General features: G+C 41.7%; 1 protein-coding gene across 3 annotated transcripts in view; it reads right to left on the bottom strand.

Moving 5' to 3' along the window:
* naf1 (nuclear assembly factor 1 homolog (S. cerevisiae)) overlaps nt 1–21140 on the bottom strand; it is a 217569-nt gene that overhangs the window by 15295 nt on the left and 181134 nt on the right. For all 3 annotated transcript variants that reach the window (XM_069926274.1, XM_069926272.1, XM_069926273.1), the window contains exon 8: nt 8211–8301. In XM_069926274.1, coding sequence (XP_069782375.1) covers nt 8211–8301 — 91 coding nt within the window. The remainder of the gene's footprint in view (nt 1–8210; nt 8302–21140) is intronic.

The following is a 21140-nucleotide window of genomic DNA, read 5'->3' on the forward strand; positions in this document are numbered from 1 at the left end:
TGTCTCTTTGGACTTTAGTAAAGCTTTTGACAAAGTTCCCCACAGGAGGTTAGGAAAAAAGGTGGAGGCATTAGGTATAAATAAAGAGGTAGTGAAATGGATTCAGCAGTGGTTGGATGGGAGGTGTCAGGGAGTAGTGGTAGAAAATTGTTTGTCCAATTGGAGGCCGGTGACTAGTGGAGTTCCTCAGGGTTCGGTCCTGGGTCCACTATTATTTGTTATATATATTAACGATCTGGATGTAGGGGTGGAGAATTGGATAAGCAAGTTTGCGGATGACACAAAGATTGGTAGTGTTGTGGACAGTGAGGTAGATTACCGTAGTTTAAAAGGTGATTTAGGAAGGCTGGAGGTGTGGGCTGAGAAATGGCTGATGGAATTTAATACAGATAAATGTGAGGTGCTACATTTTGGAAAGGCAAATTTAAATAGGTCATATACATTGAATGGTAGACAATTGAGGAGTGCAGAGCAACAAAGGGATTTAGGAGTTATGGTAAATAGTACCCTCAAGGCTGATACTCAGGTAGATGGTGTTGTGAAGAAGGCATTTGGAATGTTGGCCTTCATAAATCGGAGTATTGAATTCAAGAGTAGGGAGGTTATGATGAAATTGTACAAGGCATTGGTGAGGCCAAATTTGGAGTACTGTGTACAATTTTGGTCACCAAATTATAGGAAAGATATAAACAAAATAGAGAGAGTGCAGAGAAGGTTCACGAGAATGTTGACAGGATTTCAGGGTCTGAGTTACAGGGAAAGGTTGTGCAGACTGGGGCTTTTTTCTCTGGAGCGTAGAAGATTGAGAGGGAATTTGATAGAGGTGTTTAAGATTTTAAAAGGGACAGACAGAGTAAATGTGGATAGGCTTTTTCAATTAAGAAAGGGGGAGATTCAAACTAGAGGACATGGTTTAAGATTGAAGGGGGAAAATTATAAGGGGAACATGAGGGGAAATTTCTTTACGCAGAGGGTGGTGGGGATGTGGAATGAGCTTCCGGCAGACGTGGTCGAGGCGGGATCATTGGTTACATTTAAGGAAAGACTGGATCGTTACATGGATAGGAGGGGACTAGAGGGGTATGGACTGGGTGCTGGTCAGTGGGACTAGGAGGGTGGGGATTTGCTACGGCATGGACAAGTAGGGCCGAACTGGCCTGTTCTGTGCTGTAAGTGGTTATATGGTTATATGGTTATAAATCAAAGTATTGAGTGTAGGAGTTGGGATGTTATGGAAAGGTTAATTAAGATATTAGTAAGGTCAAATTAGTAAGGTTCTGGTCACCAAGCTACAGAAAAGATTGAAAGGGTGCAAAGAAGATTTACTAGGATGTTGCGTGTCTTCAGGAGTTGAGTCACAGGGAAAGATTAAACAGGTTAGGACTTTATTCCTTGGAGCATAGAAGAATGAGGGGTGATTTGATCGAGGTTTACAAGATTATGAGGGGTCTTCTTTGGCTTGGCTTCGCGGACGAAGATTTATGGAGGGGGTAAAAAAGTCCACGTCAGCTGCAGGCTCGTTTGTGGCTGACCAGTCCGATGCGGGACAGGCAGACACGATTGCAGCGGTTGCAAGGGAAAATTGGTTGGTTGGGGTTGGGTGTTGGGTTTTTCCTCCTTTGCCTTTTGTCAGTGAGGTGGGCTCTGCGGTCTTCTTCAAAGGAGGCTGCTGCCCGCCAAACTGTGAGGCGCCAAGATGCACGGTTTGAGGCGTTATCAGCCCACTGGCGGTGGTCAATGTGGCAGGCACCAAGAGATTTCTTTAGGCAGTCCTTGTACCTTTTCTTTGGTGCACCTCTGTCACGGTGGCCAGTGGAGAGCTCGCCATATAATACGATCTTGGGAAGGCGATGGTCCTCCATTCTGGAGACGTGACCCATCCAGCGCAGCTGGATCTTCAGCAGCGTGGACTCGATGCTGTCGACCTCTGCCATCTCGAGTACCTCGACGTTAGGGGTGTGAGCGCTCCAATGGATGTTGAGGATGGAGCGGAGACAACGCTGGTGGAAGCGTTCTAGGAGCCGTAGGTGGTGCCGGTAGAGGACCCATGATTCGGAGCCGAACAGGAGTGTGGGTATGACAACGGCTCTGTATACGCTTATCTTTGTGAGGTTTTTCAGTTGGTTGTTTTTCCAGACTCTTTTGTGTAGTCTTCCAAAGGCGCTATTAGACACAGCAAATGCAAGTAGGCTCTTTCCACAGTGGAGAACAATACGAAAGGACATGGCTCTAAGGTGAAAGGAAAAAAGGTTTATGGGAAACTTCTTCACTCAGAGAGTGGTGGGAGTATGGAATGAGCTGTCATCTGATGTAGTAAATGTGGGCTCACTCTTAAGTTTTAAGAATGAATGGATAGATACATGGATGGGAGAGGTCTGGAGGGTTATGGAATTGGTGCAGCTCAGTGGGACGAGTAGAATGATGTTTTGGCACAGACGGGAAAGTCTGAATGGCCTGTTTTCTGTGCTGTAGTGTTCTATGGTTCTATCTGCTTTACCACTGGAATAAACTATAAACAAGTTTATCAGGTCAATGAATGAAAGGGAACACTTGGACAGTGGTATCTTGGGCACAAGAATGGGGGACTTGCAAAATACAGAGCACTAAGACATGTCTGGTATGTTGAACTGGACAAGTCTTTCATCCCCAGATGGAAAAAAGGGGGAGAAAAAAATAAACCAAGCCAATATATGAGATGGATGACTGATATTGACAGAAATGAAAGGTACCCAAAGTTGTAGAATTCAATGTTAAGTCAAGAAGGCTGCAGCAAGGTGTTATTCCTCAAGTTTGTGTTGTGCCTCCTTGTAATAGTATTGAAACGCACAAATTTATAGGTCAGAATAGGATAGAGAATTAAAGTGACAGGCAATAGAAAGTTCAGGATTTTCCCTGTGGACTGAAAGCAAGTGCTCTGTAAAGTGATAAGCCAATCTGTGTTTAGTTTCTTGAATGTAGAATCCACATTGTGAACACTGAATACAGTATACTAGATATACTTCAGAAATTATCAAGGATCCACACCAACCATTTTTATGTATTATTGTGTCAATAAAAAGAAAATACAAACACATATCTATATTAGAAAATACAAACATTTGAGAAATTTGTCTGAAATATAGAGTATTAAATATTTGATATGGACTGTATAAAATTTGATGGGTTAGTAGATTTAATCAGCTGCCTTGATATCTTTAGAAGAATATTAAATGATTGTATGAAATGATTGGTACAAAAACTGTCAGAGTTTAATTGTGCTTAGGACAGCAGCTTATGAATTCAAGTTTAATTGTACTACCTGGAAAACACCCAGGTTTTAGTTAATTTTTGTGTGACTATAATACTGATAAAATCAGCTTACAAAATTAAATTGAACATATTCACCAATGTCCCTTCAGAACATTTTATAATGAAAAAGAACACAAGGACTAAATTACAACAAATGCAAAACTGAAAAGAATATCATTATCTTCTCTGATGGCAACTGAACTAAAATTATGGATTCACTCAACTTGTATGAAGAAATTTAATGGTGGTACTAAAAGGATCAAAAACCTGACATTAATTATCTTCATTTTCCAGATATTCACCAGTCTGCCGTGCATTTGCAATTTTCTTTTTATTCAATATCAAGGGATAGGTTGTTTTGAATTAGTCCTAAATAGGACTTGGTCAGGAAGTTGGGAGGGTATGGTCCCTGTAAAATCAGGCTGAAAGGGGAGGAGAGGTGAAGATGTGTCTTTGAAGGGATGGAAACTGTGGCAAATAATGTAGAGACAGGTGGAGAACTCTATTTTAGTTGTCTTGGAGGAAAGCAGTGAGAAGAGAGGCACAAGAAATGGAAAAGATGTTGTCATGGGCTTAACTATGGTTGGGGAACCCTCTTCTTGGAAGATGCATTTTCCCCTCTCATTCCCTTTGATATTTTGCAAAGGCTATTCTCTTTGTGACTCAATGATCCACTCTTTCAATCTCTTCAATCACCCCATTCCAAATTGAGACAAAGTAACACCTATCCTTTACCATGTACTACATTTATAATCCTCTCCAGTGGAGAAAACAAATACAAATTTGGTGACTGCTTGGCAGAACACCTTCATTCAATCCGCAGGGCAACCCCGAGCTTCCTGCCAATCTAATTCTCCATCCTCACTTCCACCCTGAGATATGGGTTGTAACCTCCTGCCCTATGGCAATTAGATTCACACAAGCTTCCAGAATGTAACCTCACACCTGACACATTTCAGGCACCTGAATTCTACTTCAGGCAACTTGATGGATTTGTCTATATCAGTAACACGTTTGTGATGTCAGCTCTGTCTGCTTTTTTCCCTCTTTTTTAAAAAAATTCTCTGGGAGTGGAGGACACTCACAGGCTGAGCTGCCAGGCATGTCTCCAACCTCTGCATTTCACACGCTTACATTCTTTCATCTACATTTTCTTCTCTAACTGTTCTCATTTACTCATTGACTGGATAACCTTGTTTATGGTTTAACTGCATGGCCATCCTATTTTACCTTATCATAGACAGCCCCTTCCTCACCCTGCTTGCAGCTTAACAAGCTCTTTTTTGTCTCCAGCAAACAATGAGAAGGTCAAGTAGTAAGTAATCATGTGCATTTACTATAAACTTTGCACAGGAATAACTTTCTCCAAGACTCCCTAGTTCACTCTGCTCTCCCACCCATCTTTCCATTCCCTTTGGCACTTCCCACTGCAAGCAACCGCAATAGATGCAAAACTTGTCCTGAGATCTCCCCTCTCTCACCTCCAACCAGGGCCATTTCCAAGTGAGGCAGAGTTTCACATGCACTTCACCCAGCCTATTCCACTACATTTGGTGCACTTGATGTGGCCTCTTTGGCATCGATGAGACCAAAAGTAAATTGCATTACCACTTTGCTGTTTACCTGCACCATGAACTCCTAGTTGCCAGCCATTTTAATTTCTCTCACCATTCTCACACAAACATGTCTTTCCTCTGATTGATCCACTGCCAGGGCAAATTCAAACACAAATGTGGAACAACCTGTCATAGTCCTCCTGGCTAATCTAAAGACCAATGGGATTTTCCAATTTCAGGTAACCCCTTCCCTAGTCTGGTTCTACTGTTTCCATCTGTCCTTTACCTGCTCCTGTTCTCACATTTCTTTCAATCCACACCACACTAATTGCTCTCTCTTCACCTCCCACATATCACCTGTTGGAGCCTTAAAAGTTCCCCTTCACTTTTTATACATGTCATCTCCCCTTTGCCTTGAAAGAGACCTGATTTGAAACAATGGATGTCCATTTCTCTCTGTGGATACTGCCTCACATGCTGAGTCCCTCTTGCTCCTCATTGCCTGCTCAAGATTCCAATATCTACTGATCTGCTGAGTATTTCCAGCATTTTCTGTTTTGATTTTAGATTTCCAGCATCTGCAATTTAATTTTATTTATTATAAAAATTAAGCTACAGGAACACCAAACTTTTCTGTGGGAAATATAATTGCCATTCTCAAACCAATGCCAATTAACAAGGATGAGTGATTGGTTGAATGATGGGATAAAGAGCGATTTGACTAATCAATTACATGATTTAAAAAAATCTTTCTATTGATTTTTAGTACTGTAATTTCTTTAACCAAGAAATTATCCCAAACTAGCTTCTAGATCTGCCACAATTCTGATCACTTGGATCTCTCAATGACTCTTCATAACTTTGGTCTATGATTAATAAACTATGGCTTTAACTCCACTACCAAATTTGGATAAATGGCTCTCTGTTCTATAATTTAACTCATTTACAAGTGTACTGGAAAGCCAAGCCCCAGGAAAGATCGCTGGTCACATGCAATACATGCTAATGATCCTGATCCTTTGCTCTTACTCATCTCCTATCAAATTCACTGAGTTCAAATTTAGTGAGAGTGTGTACATACATGACAATCCCGGGATTTTTTCTCCCACAGCCAGGCAGAATTTCTACTTATCATTAGTGCAAAGAGAAACTGTACTCATGAAAAGATACATGTACAAAACAGAGAAATGTAAACAAAATGTGCAATACAGAAAAAAAAATTTGTAAAGTCAAGGTCCTTAGATGAGTCTTTAGCCCTTTTCACAATGACTAACCAGTAGATTGGCTGTTCAGTGAACCTGTTAAAGAAGCTGTTTTCGCTGGTCACATTGGGCCACTGTTAACCTGTTCTCTGCATCCTTTCACATTCATCGCAAGGTATCCCTAGGAATAGAGGAGTCTGACCTCCACAGGTGACATCTGAGTGATGCATCAAGTGATGATGGACCTGCCTTAAATCCTGATCATTATAATCTTGAATTTAAACAAAATTAATCATGCCTAATTATAACATAATCAAGCATTATCTATAGCACAGTATGAGCTCTTTGTCCCCTGTTGCACTTAACTATATTTTCTCTATAAATTTATAAAGGATCGTGAGAAAGTGGTAGCGGCGGTAGCACACAATTTATAAAGACCGTGGGAAAGAATGATGGCAGACCTGCCCTCCCAAAATTCCATGCAGCAGAGAAAGGCCTGTATGCATGGAGCACTTATGGAGGGGGTTCGTTGCTGCACAGAATTTTGGGAGGGCAGGTCTGCCATCACTCTTACTTGTTGCAACTTTCCCATGGTCCTTTAGAAATTTATAAAGGTTTATATAGGTAGGCAAAGTTTATACCTTCTTTTTAATCTTTTGTTTCCTTCATGTCCCTGCACTCACGCAAAAACGTCATCAACTACTTTGTCCCTGGATAATCCATGTCCCTTTCACACTCAGCTAATTGGCACACAGGTGTCAGATGACCATGAGATGATAGAACCTACCTAGGCGGTCCATCCTCAGCATGATTTGACAACTGCATGCTGATTAAGGAGATTTCACACTGGACTCTAAACTAGTATATTGGCCATTATTACAGGTACACAATCCTTTATCCAAAACCCTTGGGGGACAGCGTGTTCCAAATTTCGTATCTTTCCAGATTTCGGAAAGCTAGATTTAAGCCCACCTGAATTGTGCTGCCATATCCACCCCCACCCCCTTCCAGCTGCCATCTCACCCCCCCCCCCCTCATCCACCCGACTCTCGCTGCCAGTCTCCCCCCCCTCACCCGCCCAACTTGCGCTGCCGGTTTCTCCCCCTCGCCGCCTGACTCGTGTTGCTGGTCTCTCCCCACTTGCCGGATTTTGGAGCTTTCCGGATTTTAGATGTCAGGATAAAGGATTGTGTACCTGTACTAGGACAAGGTGCCAGTATGAAAGGGGCTTCTGAATGAGTTTTATGTTTAGAAGCTTGATGATGGAGCAAGTGCTCCTGAACCTAGTGGTACAAGTCTTGTGGCCCCCATATCACTTTCATAATATAGCAGCATGAGCTGGGTGGGGTGGAACCCACAGCAGCAATCCACGTAGATATCGACGGTGGGGAGAGTTTTGGTTGTGATGTGTCCACTACCTTTTGCAGTGCTTTCCGCTCAGAGGTAGTGGTGTGCCCATACCAGGCCGCGATGCAGCCAATCAATGTATTTTCCACTACACATCTGTAGAAGTTTGCCAAGGTTTCGGGTGCCATGCCAAATCTCCGCACACTCCTGAGGAAGCAGAAGCACATCGGGATGTGGCCTCAGCTCCGTTGAGTTTCTTTTTAAGCAGGGAACTTGTTATTTACACAGACTTCTACAAGTCAAATAACATCTATTGACATTTCCTTATATTTTCATGAGATAAGGCTGAAATGGCCGTGCTGAAATGGAAACAATCAATTGTGAAAAGACACTTGAATATTTTCTTTCCAGATACCATGCTGAAATTGGACGGGCATTTCTGGAGGACTCCTTCATCAACTAAAGTACAAATGGCCTTTGCTGTTATTTTTTTCTTTGCTGGGCTTCATATTCAAACTATGGGCACATTTTCCACTCTCAGATGAAAAAAAACCAAGATGCCTGGTATTGATAATGGACTACAAAATACTTCTGGAAATTGCTTATCTCCAGGATGTAATTATTTTTGTGACAAAATATATGATTTTACTGTAGCAGGTAATGTTCATTTATGCACAAAAAACAATGTACTTATTGATTAGAAGTGTTTATTTTACAGCAGGTGAGACTTTTAACTTGACCAGCTGAATTGCCTGGATTTCTAGATAAGTGCCTAATGAGTAAAGACAGAGACCAGTTAAAACAATGAGTAACTCACCAGTTCGAGAGTTTTTATCTGCAGGATTCTGCTGCTTCTTCTTCTTTCGCTTTGCCTCTTTTTCTTTTTCATCATCACTGAAATCCAGAGCCTATTAAAAATGAGCATTGTTTGGTTTATGACTAGTTCTTCATGGGTTTCCTCCACACTGAGAAAATCAGTTATCAACCAAACGAATTTAAATGAGACATCTGTGTTACCTATAATCCGTTCAACTTCCATTTAAGGACATTAATGCCCTTAAACACTGAACACAAGAACATTAACACCAAACCCCATTACCTACATTTAGATCCATTATGGAATTATTACAACTGAAATTAAATAGATGGTCTGTCAATTTATGACACTAAAATTGCACAGGAAGCATATTCAGAGGAAAGAGTTGAGACATTGATGAATGTGCATCTCCCAATAAAAATGGTAGCTCACTGCACTTTTACAAACTTTATCTAAAATGTTTTTGGACATGAAAAAAAAATCACCCATATAACCTCTGGTTTGCACCCTTCTAATAATAACTAACATTCCATTCTTATGGCCAAGGCAGGTTATTGCAAATTGTTTTATTGCACAGCAACAGTGAAATGGTATGAGCAATACATTGTGCCATTGTAAAGTGGCTGGGCAATAAGGAAAATCTCACTTGAGAATGCTAAAGGCCAAGATGATTTATGTTCCTCAGGAAAACAGTCAGAGATAGTTTTAGCTGTACTCCTTAACCATATTCTCCATCAATCAAGATTCAGATATCACTCTGTTGGACATCTTAAAGCAGTTTAACATGTCAATCCAGAATTGCTGGGGCATACAATAGGGTGGTTTCAGTGTTCATTGAGGAAGTGTTTTCCCCAAGGCAATCCAAACATTCACAATTAACTGCAGTCAATTTTATCTGGTTGTCTCCAAGTGCCATTACACTGGACAACATCTTTTTCAAAATGTTTGCTTCCTGAAAAATATTGAGGATTATGATAGACATCTTCAAGCTGATAATTTCGGATTTGCTGTATCACGTTGGAAGTTGGAGAAACTTTAAATTAACTTTGATTGAATTGTTTAATCGCATACTGACGCTGACACATTATGTTAGTTCAACTGAACTAAAAATGTTTTGCTGCTGATTTTCATTTGTACTCAGCATCTGATGCCTCTCATGTCAGAATCCAACAACAGTCGGCCAGCAGGATTCCAGTTGACCTGATACTGCTTTTCCATGGCACAATGTCCTGTTGAAACCTTTCAATATGTTTGTCACTGACTACATCAAGATTAACAGGGAAGACGTCCAAGTGTGAATGCAGAAAATGCACTTTCAATGACACATTGCACTTCATGATTTTGCCTGCTTGAAATAGACTTAAAATATGATAAGAAATCACAAAAATAGGTTATATCTAAAAATGGTACGTGACCTGAAAGTTTACAGGTGATTTTCAAGATCAGCAGGCCAAAATTCATAAAATGTATCCCAAGGTGTTCAGGAAGCAAAATATTTGTTGTCCAGTCTTATTACTCCATCTAATAGGTGTGATGGGCAACATTACAACTCTATCCTTATGGAATTACGATAAAGCAAGTAATTAAAGCTGACAGTCATTAAGGTATAGAATGCTGTTTTCCTTCAGATCAGACAAATAATGCAGTGAAATGACAATTACTAAATGGTTGTCACAGAATTCACCAAAATGCTCAAGTCAAAGCTCTTCCATTAACAATCCTTCTTCAATCAACACTGTGGAAAGAACTAAGAGTTCTTGTGGACAACAGTCTGCTATAACTGAACAATATCTACTAAACACTAGAAAACAGTTCACAACTTGAGGTGTTGTTTTTGAAACACAAGTACAAGTTCTTAGTTTCAACATAAGATTGATGTCTTTGATAAACATTTTATTTCTCATTGAAATTTATCAGTTAACAAAATAGTTTTATGATATTGATATAAAGCTTGATGTATTAATACCAACTTACAGAGTTTTCTGTCAGAATCTGATTCTAATCATCTCAGGACCTTTAAGTGCCACTGGCAACTCTTATTATCACTCTTACTACAAAGCAACTCTGCAAGTGGTTTGAGGAAAATAATGCAACCAACACCAGATCAAACTGATCAGACATTGCCAAAATTAATTACTGATCTGAGTAGGGTGGCTAGATGTCCAGTTTTAGACTTTTGAGTTCTCCGGTGACTTTTGAGCCACCTTGAGCCAGACGTTAATTTGTCCTCCATTTGGGGGTGTAGGCCCTACATCCCCAAATTAAGGAACAAAAGGGGACTTACCGATGCGGCATCCCGGGGTCCTTAAGCCTTGCGCGACCATGTTTTTTCTTGTGTCATCACTGTTTCCTCATTCAAGCCCCTCTCCCTTGAGACGCAGCGGAAGAGGAGCACAAGCCTGCTGCACAACGTGCCTTGATTGGCATCAGGCCGGGCCAAAGGGGAGATGGAAACGGCTGCGGACATGGAGAAATTGCGACCTTTCACGAGGCTGGAGTGGCAGCGGAGAGCTGGTAAAGGAGATACCGTGTCTTGCATCCATCATCCTGTATGCACCAAGAGCCAGTGTCTGCCGCACCCAGTGTGGGCTCAGAATCAGTGTCTGCATCACCCAAGTTGCACCCGGGGCTATAACCTGCAACCCAACCCGTGTGTCTGAGGTGGGTGTCCACTTCTGTCAATGGGTGCTTGGGGTAGGTGCCTGCTGCTGCCGATGTGTGCCCGCTGCTGCTGCTGGGTGTCCGGGGTGGGTGCCCTCTGGTTTTGCACCTTTCTGAAGCAGGTGGCCGGTGGTCCCAATGTCCTCCACCCATCCCAACAGCTGAGAGTTTCTGATGCTGACTCTTGCAGGTCCTTCATTTTGTAAAGTTGGAAATGGCCACTCTAGATCTGAGCCAAGTTAGTCAACCACAAATTAAATACTGCAACGAGCTTTGGTACACAAGGATTTTTAAAAAAATTACAATGGGGCCATTTAGCTGGTCAAACCTGTCCCATGCCTTTCAAAGAATTCCACCCAGAAAAATGCAAGATTTCAGAATGGGTTCATCTATCATTTAAATTTGATATTTTGGCCCAGAACTGTGGTTCTCTTAGCTAACCAAAGAAGACAGTGCAGACAAATTCATGAAATGGATCAGATTTATTGTCAGAGTACATACAGAACATTACATACAACCTTGACTCTCTTTATCCTGCAGGTGAAGCAGATAGTGCAAGAAAAACTGTACACAATGTACACATGTAAACAAAGAAAGAAATGTAAATAGCTGACTGTGCAATAGAGGAAAAAAACAAACAATACAGTGCAAAAGTAAGAGTCCTTAAATAACTTTATTGTTGAGGAGTCTGATAGTGGAGGGGTAGCAGCTGTCCTGAACCTGGTGGTGCGAGTCATATGGCACCTAATCTTGTTTCCTGATGGTAGAAGCGAGAACAGAGCATTGGCTAGGAAGAGGGGATCACTAATGACTGCTGCTCTCTGACAGCAGCATTCCCTGTAGATGTTCTCGATGGTGGGGTTGGTTTTTCCTGTGAGGTCTTAGACTGTGCCCACTACCTTTTGGCAGGCTTTATGCTCAAGGGTACAGGTGTCCCCATACCAGACTGTGATGAAGCCGGTCAGCACACTTTCCACCACACATCTGTAGAAATTTTCCAAGGTTTCCGATGGTATGCCCCAAATATTCAAGATGAACTACTACAATATTACTTGCTTCAGCTTTTAGTTTTGTTCAGGTGCCTCGCCGTTCACCGTGGGTGATCATGTTTCTCCATCCATCACATTGATATTGAGGGAACTATTTAAAACATTTGATTGGGAAGGCTCAGCCTAATCTTTTTTGTCATAAAGAACAAATGTTTGGAAGGACTTTCAATAATAGTGCAAAAGGTCAAAATCAATCACCATCTTGTTATATAATCACTGTAAACTTTTACTTCCACTGAAGCCTGGAAATGAAAACAGGACAGAAATACATACCACTGCTGATCAATAGTGCAACATAGCTTTAAAGTCAAAATAAAATTTAAGAGAGCATTTAAAAATTAATGTATAGTTGCTATTCTCTAACTTGATGGTAACAGTATTTTGCTGCAACAGAATCATTGGGCCCAGAATACAATTAAGCAGAACAAATTCACACCACACCCCATTGCCACACACACTCATACCTGTTCATGGCCTCACATACTACTTAAGTTAAAGCCACCTGTAAATTGGAGAGACAAACAATACTCCATCTTGGCAGTTTCCAACCAGTTGGCATCATCCTCTAACCCCTTCTCCCAGTATCTCTCATTCCCCATGCCTCTGACTCCCTATCTGCAGCTCGCATCCCCTTTGCTTATTTGTCCAATCAGAAAGCTCTTTCTTAGCCCTCTCCCCCTATCATTTCTCAGCTTCTTTCTCTTCTATCATCCAGCTCATATCCACCTGCTCGCTTGTGTTCCCCTCCTCTCTCCAACCTTTTTATTCAGGTGTCTGCCTGATATTTGGCATTCCTGATGGATTCAGGCCTGAAACATTGATTGCCTTTTAATTTCTATCGATGCTGTGTGACCTGCTTATATTTTCCAGTACTTTTGTACACTGCATTAGATCCCACCATACCTTGTTACTCCTTTACATTATCCACCCCTTCAAAGTGAGTATTGGAAAAGGCAACCAGCAACTGAAACATTGATGAACAAAAGGGTCCAAAGTTCCTTTCCCTAGCCAAAGTTATTTAAGCATTGCGAAAGAAAGAGGAAGGCCTTGGAAGGATACATTTGATTGGACAATGTCAAACCGGGAACAGAAATGGAAAGAAATAGGGGACAGAGAGAATGGTCTGAATCATGCTGAACTAGCTCGGGCTTCCCCTAATTAAATAGGAGCTGAACCACTGCAATATGTACCTAAACTCATGATGTGCAGAGTGACAGGTGACCAGAGGCGGAGCCCTGTCTTGCTGAAACTCTTCAGCATCATGGTAGGGAACTGCCTCTCCCAATCAGACCCATTGTGAGATTGGAAGACCCCATTAATTTAAATATGGATTTGGCAGCTAGAGATTTCCATATAACCATATAACCACTTACAGCACAGAACAGGCCAGTTCGGCCCTACTAGTCCATGCCGTAACAAATCCCCACCCTCCTAGTCCCACTGACCAGCGCCCGGTCCAGACCCCTCCAGTCCTCTCCTATCCATGTAACTATCTAGTAAATGTAACCAATGATCCCGCCTCGACCACGTCTGTTGGAAGCTCATTCCACATCCCCACCACCCTTTGCGTAAAGAAATTTCCCCTCATGTTCCCCTTATAAATTTCCCCCTTCAATCTTAAACCATGCCCTCTAGTTTGAATCTCCCCTACTCTTAATTGAAAAAGCCTATCCATGTTGACTCTGTCTGTCCCTTTTAAAATCTTAAACACCTTTATCAAGTCCCCTCTGAATCTTCTACGCTCCAGAGAAAAAAGCCCCAGTCTGCACAACTTTCCCTGTAACTCAAACCTTGAAATCCTGTCAACATTCTCGTGAACCTTCTCTGCACTCTCTCTAAATTTGGTGCCTGCCACATTGACCACCGCCAGTGGGCTGATATCGCCTCAAACCGTGCATCTTGGCGCCTCACAGTTCGGAGGGCAGCAACCTCCTTTGAAGAAAACCGCAGAGCCCTCCTCACTGACAAAAGACAAAGGAGGAAAAACCCAACACCCAACCCCAACCAACCAATTTTCCCTTGCAACAGCTGCAACCGTGTCTGCCTGTCCCGCATCGGACTTGTCAGCCACAAACGAGCCTGCAGCTGACGTGGACATTACCCCTCCATAAATCTTCATCTGCGAAGCCAAGCCAAAGAAGAAAAGAAGAAGAACTTGGTGATCAAAACTGTACACAGTACTCCAAATTTGGCCTCACCAATGCCTTGTACAATTTCATCATAACCTCCCTACTCTTGAATTCAATACTCCGATTTATGAAGGCCAACATTCCAAATGCCTTCTTCACCACACCATCTACCTGAGTATCAGCCTTGAGGGTACTATTTACCACAACTCCTAAATCCCTTTGTTGCTCTGCACATCTCAATAGCCTACCATTTAATGCATATGACCTATTTAGATTTGCCTTTCCAAAATGTAACACCTCACACTTAACTGTATTAAATTCCATCAGCCATTTCTCAGCCCACACCTCCAGCCTTCCTAAATCACCTTTTAATCTACAGTAATCTTTCTCACTGTCCACAACACCACCAATCTTTGTATCATCCGCAAACTTGCTTATCCAATTCTCCACCCCTACTTCTAGATCGTTAATATATATAACAAACAATAGTGGACCCAGGACCGATCCCTGAGGAACTCCACTAGTCACCGGCCTCCAATTGGACAAACAATTTTCTACCACTACTCTCTGACACCTACCATCCAACCATTGCTGAATCCATTTCACTACCTCCTCATTTATACCTAATGCCTCCACCTTTTTTCCTAACCACCTGTGGGGAACTTTGTCAAAAGCTTTACTAAAGTCTAAATAGACAACACCCACAGCTTTCCCTTCATCAATCTTTTTTGTAACCCCCTCGAAAAACTCAATCAGGTTTGTCAAGCATGATCTACCCTTGACAAAACCATGCTGATTACTCCCTAGCAATCCCCGTACCTCCAAATATGCAAGGGCATTTTTATTTATTTTAGTTGCTTTGTGTTTTACTGCAGTTTAGTCTTTAATTATATTTTATAATTTGAATCATTTTTAAATGTCACATTACAGGCCCAGAGGATCCCAAAACCTAGCAGCAATAGAAATTCACCAAGATTAATGGTTACTTAAACAAAAGTTACTTTTAATTTTCTTTAAACATAAAACAGGATCAAACTTTAACTTATTACTATTAACTTAACCTAACTTAGCGCCCTTCTAATTCTAAGCACACATGTATATAATATGTGTATAAGTTCAGAAAAGTTATTTTGAGTCACAGCCCAATCTCACTTCTCACTCCTCCAAGTTCACCGGTATCAGGCAATTCTTATACTGTACACAGAATTTAATATTTACGAATCTTCACTAGGTTTTGGTGCTTGAAAGGTAAATGGTTACCGCACAGGAAAGTTCTTGTCGGTGTTTAGAGAGATATTTGTTGCTGTTGGACACAAATTGATTCCTTTCGATCAGCCACTTCAGTGTCTTTCTGAAGAAACTTGCCCCATCAGGGTTTTCCAGATGATAACCTCTTTCTTTCAGGTCATCATATCACCATATATAACCATATACAGCACAGAAGAGGCCAGTTTGGCCCTACTAGTCCATGACGGAACAAATCCCCACCCTCCTAGTCCCACTGACCAGCACCTGGTTCAACATTATACAGCCAGCCATTTCCTCTTGTATGGATCACAAGGGCTTTGAACAGGCTGAACTTAGAACTCACCACCCATCTTCAAAATGGGGCTTTTCCACAAGCTTGCCAGCTTGTCCTGTTCCAGTCCTAGCTGCTGCTGCTGAACTGTAGAACTGAATTCTCTCTCTCTCTCTCTCAATCAGAGAAAACCACATGACCCTCTTAGAACAACAAACTGCAGTCAGACTGGCACCAGATATAGTCTTCTAAGTCAGTTCATCTGATGCTTTCTAAAACAATAATCTATTACTCCACCACATGCCCAATTAACACCTACTTGGGAACTCCTTATAGGCAATCTTCAAAGTTTTTGCAAAAGCACTCGGAACCTGGACTGTCTGGCTTGAGCGGATTAAGCATTTTAAATGAGATCTGTGTTGTGAAGTGTTTGTATCTTTTTATAACCTAACTGGAAAAAACCCCACAATTTATCTCTTTTAAAACAAATATATGTACAATATAAAATATAACATAATCTGTCACAGTCAGAATATCAAAAATGCTTAAAAACATGAATTACAACATCAATTTTGATCAAAAAATAGCAAATCTGCCAGATGCTGGGGTTGAGTGCAATACCCAAATGTGCTAGAGTAGTGATTCCCAAAGTGGGCACCGCCGCCACCCCCCTCCCTCCCATGTGGGCGGTGAAAAGATCCAAGGATGTGGTGAGGGAAAAGGGGACAATGAGGGAGCGATGAGGAAAAAGGTGGCATTCTGAACGTTCAGTCTTATTATTCACTTTGTTGCAAAGTTTAATGAAGAAACCAGTGCAGTAATTTTCTGTTCAGACACAGGGTAGCAGTAGTGAGCAACTAACCCCCTTCTCAGTGTCCCCACTAAACCCCCCTCAGCTCTGTCACCACCCCACCCTCTCAGCATTGCCACTAAACCCCTCTCAGCACTGCCACTAACCACCACCCCAGCACCGCCACTAACCTCCCACACAGTTCAGCGCTACCACTAACCTCCCACCCCATTCAGCGCCACCACTAACGCCCCCCACCCCGCTCAGCACCACCACTAAACCCCCCACTGCGCTAAGTGTCACCACTAACCCCCCCCACCCCCAACTGTATGGGGGTGTGCGCTGAGACACTCGGGATGTGGTCTGGAGGCCAAGCCAGCGGCAGCCCGAAAAAGTCTGGGAACCACTGTGCGAGAGAAACTCAGCAGGTCACGCACTATCTATAGGAAGTAAAGGGTGATCAACATTTTGAGCCACAGCCCTTAATCAAGGTATGAGCAAAAGCTTTGAGGTTCCCTGTGGATAGATGAGGGGAGAGGAAGATGTGTAGCTGCTCCCTCCACGACTTCTTGGTCCACAGATTTGAGAAACGGGAAAGGTAAGACCAGACTTGTACGGGTGTATTATAGACCACCCAATAGTCAGAGTGAATTGGAGGAGCAAATTTGTATAGAGATAGCAGACTGATGTAAGAAACAGAAAGTTGTGATTGTAGGAGGTTTTAAGTTTCCACATATTGACTGCGTCTCCCATACTGTAAAAAGGGCTGGATGGTTTGGTTTGTTAAATGTGTCCAGGAAAGTTTTCTAAATCAATATGTTGAGGTATCTACAAAAGAGGATGCAATACTTGATCTATTATTAGGTAACCAGACAGACCAGGTGACAGATGTATGTGTAGGCAAACATTTTGGGTTTCAAGTTCATTAGTTTCAAGTTAATTATGGATGAGGATAGGTCTGGTCTTCAAGTTGAGATTCTAAATTGGAGAGAAAGACCAATTTTGTGGAAATGAGAAAGGATCTAAGAGAAGTGGATTGGGATAAGTTGTTTTCTGGCAAGGATGTGTTCAATAAGTGGAAGGCCTTCAAAGGCAAAATTTCGAAAGTGCAGTGTTTGCATGTTCTTATTTGGATTAAAGGCACAGTTAACAGGCATAGGGAGCCTTGGTTTTCAAGGGATATTGGCAATCTGGTTAAGAATAATATAAATAGCAGGTATAGGCAACAAAGAGCAAATGAGGTACTAGAAGAGTAGAGAAAATATAAGAAAATACTTAAGAAGGAAATCACAAAGGTAAAAAGAAGACATGAGGTTGTTTTGGCAGATAATGTGAAGGTAAACCCAAAGGGATTCTACAAGTATATTAAGAGTAAAAGGATAAGGGACAAAACTGGTCCCTTAGAAGATCAGAATGGTCGTCTATGTGTGGAGCCTCACAAGATGGGGGAGATTGCAAACAATTTTTTTGCATCAGTATTTAATCAAGAATCTGGAATAGTGTATAAGAAGGGAAATAAGCAGTAGTTGCATGGAAAATATAGATATTAAAGAGGAGGAGGTTCTTGCTGGCTAACAGTGAATAAAGGTAGTAAATCTCCCAGGCCTGATATGATATTCCCTCAGGCCTTGAGGGAGATGAGTATAGAAATTGCAGGGGCCCTGGCAGAAATATCCACGTGAGGTGCTGGAGGATGGAAGGAAGCTCCTGTTGTTCCATTGTTTAAAAAAGGCTCCAAAAGTAAACCAGGAAATTACAGGCTGGTGAGCCTGATATCAATAGAAAGTAAATTATTGGAGGGTGTTCTGAGAGATCAGGTATTTGGACAGTCAAGGGCTGATTAAGGATATCTGGCATGGCTTTGTGCATGGTAGGTTGTGTTTAACATTTGAGTTTTTCGAGGAGGTTAGCAAAAGGAAGATGAAGGAAAGGTTGTGAATGTTGTCTACATGGACTTTAGTAGGTCCCACACAGGAGGCTAGTTCAGAAGGTTCTGTCACTAGGTATCCATGGAGAAATTGTAAACTGGATTCGAAATTGGTTAAATGGGAATAGACATATTTGTAGCGGAAAATTGCTTCTCAGACTGGAGGCCTGTGATTAGTTGTGTGCTTCAGGGATCAGTGCTGGGACCATTGTTGTTTGGTGTCTATTTAATGATGTGGATGATAATGTAGAAAATTGGATCGGCAAGTTTGCTGATGACACTAAGATTTGAGGCGTTGTGGACAGCGAGGAAAACTTTCAAAGCATACAGAGGGATCTAGACCAAATGGAAAAAATGGTCCAAAAGGTGGCAGATGGAATTTAATGCAGACAAGTGTGAGGTGTTGCATTTTGGAAGGACAAACCAAGGTAGGTTATAGATAGTAGATGATAGGGCACTGAGAAGTGTGGAGGAACAAACAGATCTGGGAATACAGATACATAATTCCCTGAAACTGGCATCACAGATAGACAGGGTTGTAAAGAAAGCTTTTGGCATCTTGGGCTTCATAAATCAAAGTATTGAGTATTGGAGTTGGGAAGTTATGGTGAGGTTATACAAGAAATTGGTGGTCAAATTTAGAGTATTGTGTGCAGTTCTGGTCATCAAACTACAGGAAGGACATCAGTAAGATTGAAAGAGTGCAGAGAAGATTTACTAAGATGTCGCTGAGTTGTCAGAAATTAAGTTACAGGGGAAGATTATACAGGTTAGGACTATATACCTTGGAGCTTAGAAGAATGAGGGGAGATTTGATAGAGGTTTACAAAATTATGAGAGGTTATAGACAGAGTAAATGCGACTAGACCCTTTTCACTTAGATTAACATAACATAACAACAATTACAGCACGGAAACAGGCCATTAGGCCCTTCTAGTCCGCACCGAACCAAACACCCCTTTCTAGTCCCACCTCCCTGCATAATGCCCATAACCCTCCATCTTCTTCTCATCCATAAACCTGTCCAACCTTTTCTTAAATAATACAATTGACTCCGCCGCCACTATTTCTCCCGGAAGATCATTCCACACGGCTACCACTCTCTGAGTAAAGAAGTTCCCCCTCATGTTACCTCTAAACCTCTGCCCCTTAATTTTTAACTCATGTCCTCTTGTTTTAATCTTTCCTCCTCTTAACGGAAATAGTCTATCCACATCCACTCTGTCTATCCCTTTCATAATCTTAAATACTTCTATCAAATCCCCTCTCAACCTTCTACGCTCCAAAGAATAAAGACCTAATCTGTCCAATCTCTCCCTATACTCTAGATGCTTAAACCCAGGTAACATTCTGGTAAACCTTCTCTGCACTCTCTCTACTCTGTTTATATCCTTCCTATAATTAGGCGACCAGAACTGCACACAGAACTCCAAATTAGGCCGCACCAACGTCTTATACAATCTCAACATCTCCTCCCAACTCCTATATTCCATGCAATGATTGATAAAGGCCAGCATACTAAAAGCCTTCTTCACCACCCTATTCACGTGAGTTTCTACCTTCAGGGAACGATGTACCGTTACTCCTAAATCTTTCTGCTCTTCTGTATTCATCAATGCTCTCCCATTTACCACGTATGTCCTATTCTGATTCTTCTTACCAAAATGAAGCACCTCACACTTATCAGCATTAAATTCCATCTGCCATTTTTCAGCCCACTTTTCTAAGCAGCCCAAATCCCTCTGCAATCCTTGAAAACCTTCTTCATTATCCACTATTCCACCTATCTTAGTATCGTCTGCATATTTGCTAATCCAATTCACCACCCCATCATCTAGATCATTAATGTAAATAACGAACAACAATGGGCCCAATACAGATCCTTGAGGCACACCACTGGTGACCACTGGTCACCGGCCTGACAGACAATTATCCACTACCACTCTCTGGCCTCTCCCTTTCAGCCAATGTTCAATCCATTTGACTATCTCAAAATTTATACCTAAAGACTGTACCTTCCTAACTAACCTTCCATGTGGTACCTTATCGAAGGCCTTACTGAAGTCCATATAGACAACATCCACTGCGCTATCCTCATCCACATTCCTAGTCACCTCTTCAAAAAATTCAATCAGATTGGTCAAACATGACCTTCCTCCCACAAATCCATGTTGAGTGCTCCTGATCAGAGAGATAAATACAAGAGGACATGGCTTTAGGGTGAAAGGTTTAGTGGGAACATTTTACTCAGAGTGTGGAACGAGTTGCCATCTGACTTGGTAAATGCAGGTTCACTCTTAAGTTTTAAAAATAAACTGGATAGATACATGGATAGGAGCGATCTGGAGGGTTCTGGAATGGGTGCAGGTCAGTGGGAATAGTGGTATGATGTTTTTGGCACCGACTAGAAGGGCAGAATGGCCTGTTTTCAGTGCTGTAGTTTTCTATGGTTCTATGGAATGGGGAGAGGTGGGGAGTTGGTGAAAAGGAGACAGAATCATAGGGGAAAGAGAGACTGTGGGAAGGGAGGGTTAATGGAATTTGGTGAAGTTGATGTTAATGCCGTCTTGTTGGAGAGACAGAATATTAGGTGTTCTTCCTCCAATTTTGTGGCAGTGCATGTGCATGTCGGTGTGGGAATGATGAGGGAATTTATGAAGATTAAATTAATAAATGTCAGTACATTGTATGTTAGTTAATCAAACAATTCCAAATTGAATTCTGAATAGAGTAATAAATCTAAGGACCTTTCACCTGCATCGAGTGTTGTAGATATTCTTCATGGTTGAAAGAGAGACCCCAATTATCTTTTCTGCTGACCACTATCCTCTGCAGGGCCTTGTGGTCTGAGGTGG

Source organism: Narcine bancroftii, chromosome 3 (genome assembly GCF_036971445.1).
Source record: "Narcine bancroftii isolate sNarBan1 chromosome 3, sNarBan1.hap1, whole genome shotgun sequence".
Classification (NCBI taxonomy): Eukaryota; Metazoa; Chordata; class Chondrichthyes; order Torpediniformes; family Narcinidae; genus Narcine; species Narcine bancroftii.